This window comes from Phoenix dactylifera, chromosome 1 (assembly GCF_051530095.1).
Source record: "Phoenix dactylifera cultivar Ajwa chromosome 1, Ajwa_hap1_PhDact_Kaust_v1.1, whole genome shotgun sequence".
NCBI classification, from domain to species: domain Eukaryota; kingdom Viridiplantae; phylum Streptophyta; class Magnoliopsida; order Arecales; family Arecaceae; genus Phoenix; species Phoenix dactylifera.
The window spans coordinates 11,298,626-11,303,660 of NC_143190.1; the positions used below are offsets into that span (position 1 = coordinate 11,298,626).

General features: G+C 36.5%; 1 protein-coding gene across 1 annotated transcript; it reads right to left on the minus strand.

The window, feature by feature from the left end:
- Positions 1-977: 977 nt before the first annotated feature.
- Positions 978-4,219, minus strand: LOC103710201 (thioredoxin H1-like). The gene is made up of 3 exons (XM_039134559.3): positions 4,047-4,219; positions 1,473-1,595; positions 978-1,375 (listed from the first exon to the last, which is right to left on the minus strand). The coding sequence occupies exons 1-3, from the start codon at positions 4,125-4,127 to the stop codon at positions 1,241-1,243; spliced, it is 339 nt and encodes a 112-aa protein (XP_038990487.1). The 5' UTR covers positions 4,128-4,219; the 3' UTR covers positions 978-1,240.
- Between the last annotated feature and the right edge of the window lie 816 nt (positions 4,220-5,035).

Sequence of the window (5,035 nt, forward strand, 5' to 3'; positions counted from 1 at the left end):
ACAGCTCTACTTCCAACCGCTCTACTGCCAACAGCTCTTCCAAACAGGGCCAAAGTCTTTCATAATCCTCCGGGCCAAGTAGTTTGTGACGGATTGATGATGGCAGGGATTGGGAACTTTACAATCTTTTTACCTTTGACAGGGTCTTACATGTAAAAATGCTTATACGACGATTGGGCTAGGTCCCATCACGTGGCGTGCCAGGATTAGTTCAAAGTTAGCATAACCACTTTTCTATATAACCCCCTTTGAAACCTTAATATTACTAAGTTATTCAAAAGCATAAGATCTATGACTAATATGCTCATAGTGATTGCAGTCAAAAAAATATGCTCAGAGTGACGGTGCCATCTCTAATTGAATTAGAGATTATAGATGTCGATCCCTTCATCTAACTCTTCGCCTCCCATCATCTCTTAGAGGATAGAATCCGCCCACAAATCCCTCACCAACCTCTCCCATCTCCCCGCTTCCTCTCCCCCCATGGCTCCAAACTAATCCCCAGCTTCGATCAATGGATATATTTTTATGGGATCGCATGGGAGGACTCTCACAAGATCTTTTATGAATTTGCTTGAAGATGTCTTTTCTCCGAACACAGTAATTTTTGCTGTGTCACGACTGGTAGCGGTTCCCCCATAACCCATCTTTTTTTTTTATTTTTTTGTTTTGGGTACATAACCCATCTACAAAATAGCCGGAAATAGATGAGTTTAGTCCTTGATTTGCGAAGACGAGAGATTCCGATAAAACACCCATTTATCTTACCGCTAGAAGGCAATAAGAAGAACTCTCTCCAATAATCCAATCTCACTCCGTTGGGAGATCAGCGCAAAAATCCAGCAGTTCTCTAGATCGTATCCCACAGAGCCAGCAGAAGCAACTGGCTTTCTGAACTTCATAGAACTGATCAAGAGCAGCTCTGTTGAGGGAGGGGCAAAATGGATTCCATAATTGCTAGAAACAATCAGCGGGCGTAGTGAATTATAAACATACTTCCCATAAGCTATATGCAAATATCTTCAGAGCCAAAAGCCTAAAAGCCTGACTCGAGTACAAGCAAAAAGTAATTACTCAAGCAGCATAAACCAGACAGAAACACCACTAATATCCGAATCTCAGACCATCCAAGATTCTATGGAAATGCTTATTAACCACACAAGTCTTAAAAGAGTTTTAAGACCCTTTATGCAGTACACAGTAAAGCAGAGATGATCCTTCATGAAACATGAGGGAGCCCTCACTGGGCCATGTGCAGCTCAATCTTCTTCGGCAGATCATCTTTGTGAGCACCAACGAGCTTCTCCACAATAGTTCCCTCCTTCAGGAATATGAAAGTGGGCATTGCTTCTATTGCCCAGTCTTGGGCAACCGACTGCCATTACAGAACTAGTTATTAGACAACCAGCACAATCAAATGGACACGATAGCGCAAATACAAGCGTTCACAGCAAAGGAATGAGGATGCCTACCTTGAGCTCATCAACATCCACCTTCAGAAAAATCACATTGGTGAACTTCTTAGCCAGCTCAGCAAAAACTGGGGCAATCATTCGGCAAGGTCCACACCATGAAGCAGTAAAATCAATGACCATCTATAGCAAGCATGACATCCAAAATAGTCAGATCTCACAAATATCGTAGTATCAAAGAAAATATACAGTTTCTTCTCTCTCTCTCGCGCACACATAAATGGTGAGACGCTTGCTGAAATCTATGGAAATGCTCGTCTAGCTACACACCATTCTTAAATCAAGAATCAATTCAAAGACATTAACTTTGTTACTCCAATGATATGGGCCTAACATATACAAGTTCTCTTGAAAATTTAAACAAAAGAAAAACTATCTAGAAACTAAATAAATCACAATTTGTTGTATCAAGAAAAATTTTAAGTCAACTCAAGTAGCGCACACAAAAACACACACATGCAGAGAGAGAGAGAGAGAGAGAACCGGCCCTTGAGGAAAGAAGAGAACATCAAACTGTACAAAACTAGTAAAGAATGAAACAAATCAACAGGGTTCACATTTCACATATCACAGCCACAAGTCCAGAACAAGCCTGTAAAGAGATAGAAACACTTTGATAAATGACGCATAAAAATCAAAAGAATATGCTGAAACATGATAGACACCTCCAATCATAAATTAAAAGAACAAGAAAAGAAACACTTCAAGTGATTAGTTAAAAGCAGAATACAAGTAACAGCTACTTACATATTCATCTTAGTCAGGTAGAAAAAACTAAGTCATCAAACCTATTGTTTCAAGTTCTTGTTAATTAACAGTTTAAATAAGCAAAGTGGCATAAGATAATTGAGGCCCTGCAGATTACTACAGGTAGTAATGGGTCAAGTTGGGCTGGGTTGAGACATAGGAATTAGGGAAAACTTGTCAAACCCAAAACAACCTTTTTATTTAACAGTTTTGAAATCCAAAACTAACCCAACCTGTTCATAAAACAGAATGACCTTGCCCAATTCACGTAACTTGATTGATATACAAGTCAGATCACATCAGGTCTGTGAAAACAAGTTAAAAGGGTTTTAAACGAGTTAGAACAGGTCTTGAACAATTTAAGCGGGTTTAACAAGCCTTAAATAGGACAGGATGTAACCGTGCCGACCTTACCCAATTAAACCCTACAAATATGATAAATGGGTTAAATGAGGACAACCTGTTTAGGATCTTGACCTTTTTATCCTGAACCTGCTTATCAGGTGTCAATTGCAGGTCGGGCCATACATCACCACCCCTACTGATTACTGCAAATTAATTCTATCAAACCAATATAGAACTCGCTTTAATAAACAATTTGACCAGACTTGCAGATAAGAAATATGTGCAAAAGTCAATGTTGTTGATTCTATCAAAACGCCACCACTAATAGAAAAAATGGAAATGAATTGACATCTTTGTTTTGCTATCACAGATTAAGTTGGCAATTGAACCAACTCAATGTAAAAGGAATCATCTAGTTATTGATTTTTACATGAAGGATTTTGGCAAAACAAATAATTCCAACAGTTAGGATAGCCAGGTAATAGTATGGGACCATGATACACCATAAAACGATGTGAAAATGAATGACGTGACACAGCATCCGTAGATAATAATAATAATAAATATTTTTTGGATCTAAATATGAGGAAGTCGAAAAGGACTGCTCAACACCCTTAAACTGAGGCAGGAGGCTCCTAGCATTAGTTCGATAGATACATATTCCTTCCCCCGGTTGGACACCATGAACATACCAATGTAAAATGGAATTGGATATGACGCATGGATCTATACAGACCAAACACAAAATGATGATAATAATGATTTCAACAGTGATAATAATGTTTATCCTCATCTAAATTCAAATAATTGCAATAAAAATAAAGCAAACAAAATTAATAAAAAAAAGAAGGATAAAAGCAGAACCGTTGGAACTGATTCCAGGCACGATTACAACTTAAAAGAGAAAAGAATATTTAGACCAGGGCTATCAAATCCAAACCCCCCACTGAACTATACAAAACCATGAGGAAGATTCCTAAAAATGGTGCTCACATACATACACATATACGTATTTAAGAAAGAAATCTTCGAGCAAAAAAGGAAAATCCAAAATTTAAGTTCAATTTTTTCCCATTAAAATCTAGATAATAGTGAAATCAGAACATGCAACCATCACAAAAAAAAATGAAATATTATCTAAAAATCCAATTTTGGCAGATCAACCAACCCTACGAAAAGGACCACATCAAATCCATCATCCAGATTCCTCAAAACCTTAATAACCCTTCAGTAAATACAATCAAACGAAAACCAGAAAAGAAAATCACACAAAAAAACTCATATCAAAACAAACCAATCATCCAGATCCAAATAAATCGGAGAAATCCATCGAGAACAAAACCCTAAAATCCTCGAATCAAAGAAATGCATTAAAAGCGCCGAGATTTCACATCGATATAGCGATCTAAATCCCAAAAAGATGAGAGATAAAAAAACACAGGGATCCGGAAGTAGGGTCGATAGGAGCGGATTAGGCTTTACCAGCTTCTTGGATTCATTGCCTTCTTGGAGCTGCCGGTTCCACTCTTCGACGGTGTGGCAAGCGATCACCGCTTCCGCCATCGTTCTATCTCCTTATCTCGATCGCTCTATCTCCCTCTCCTCCTTCGGTGTCTACGATCTAGGGTTCGACGCCACAAGACCCCCACCCACCCACCCTTTATATAGCCAAACCTCCCCCTAAATTACGTAAACGCCACTCCTCGTATTTCTGTATTGCCCGTCTGGCATATTATCACGTCCACTTGTCAAGATTCCACCGAGTCGGTTGCGATTTATATAAATTGGTCAAACTTCAAATCTGAACTCATAACATCAAATTTTAAATAGAGTTTTTTTTTCATAAATACCTTCTAAATATTTAAATTTACATAAATATCTTCTAAAAATTTATATTTATTTATATATCCTCGTAAAATACTATTTTTACACTAATGCTCCTCGACCCTTCTAACAATATTAATACAAATCATATTTATTTTAATTAAAAATAAAATAAAATTTTAAAATTATTTTTTTATCTATCATTGCGAATTGTGATCGTCTTATAAATATTTTTTTTACACACCTATCCATTAAAAATATTTTAGTCATTCTAATTTGGAACTGTTATTTTTTTTAACGACGTTAAATAGTGTGAGCACGTAAAAAAATAAGAATAAAAAAATAAAATAGCAAAATAATTGATTTACAAAAATATACATATAAATATTAATTTTAAAAAAATATTTATGTAAAATTTAAGATTTTAAAAAATATTTGTAAAAAAAATACGGCCACCTCTACCAACGTGGTGGCCCCATTATGAGTAGTTTTCTTGCTATTATTATTATTAAATTAGCGATCAGCAGGTTGGAATTCTGTATCGCGTATTATAATTTTGTGTTGAAATATTTATTTTTTATACTACAATACTGCATCACGGACGGTGCAGGGCCCACGATGATTTAAAGCTTATCGTTTTGGTGGAT

Excerpts from the sequence above, each read along its gene's own strand:
- LOC103710201 (XM_039134559.3), bottom strand. The coding sequence starts at position 4,127 with ATGGCGGAAGCGGTGATCGCTTGCCACACCGTCGAAGAGTGGAACCGG. Across the intron at positions 1,596-4,046 it reads GCAATGAATCCAAGAAGCTG|ATGGTCATTGATTTTACTGC; the intron begins GTAAAGCCTAAT and ends TGCTTGCTATAG. Across the intron at positions 1,376-1,472 it reads TGGATGTTGATGAGCTCAAG|TCGGTTGCCCAAGACTGGGC; the intron begins GTAGGCATCCTC and ends CTGTAATGGCAG.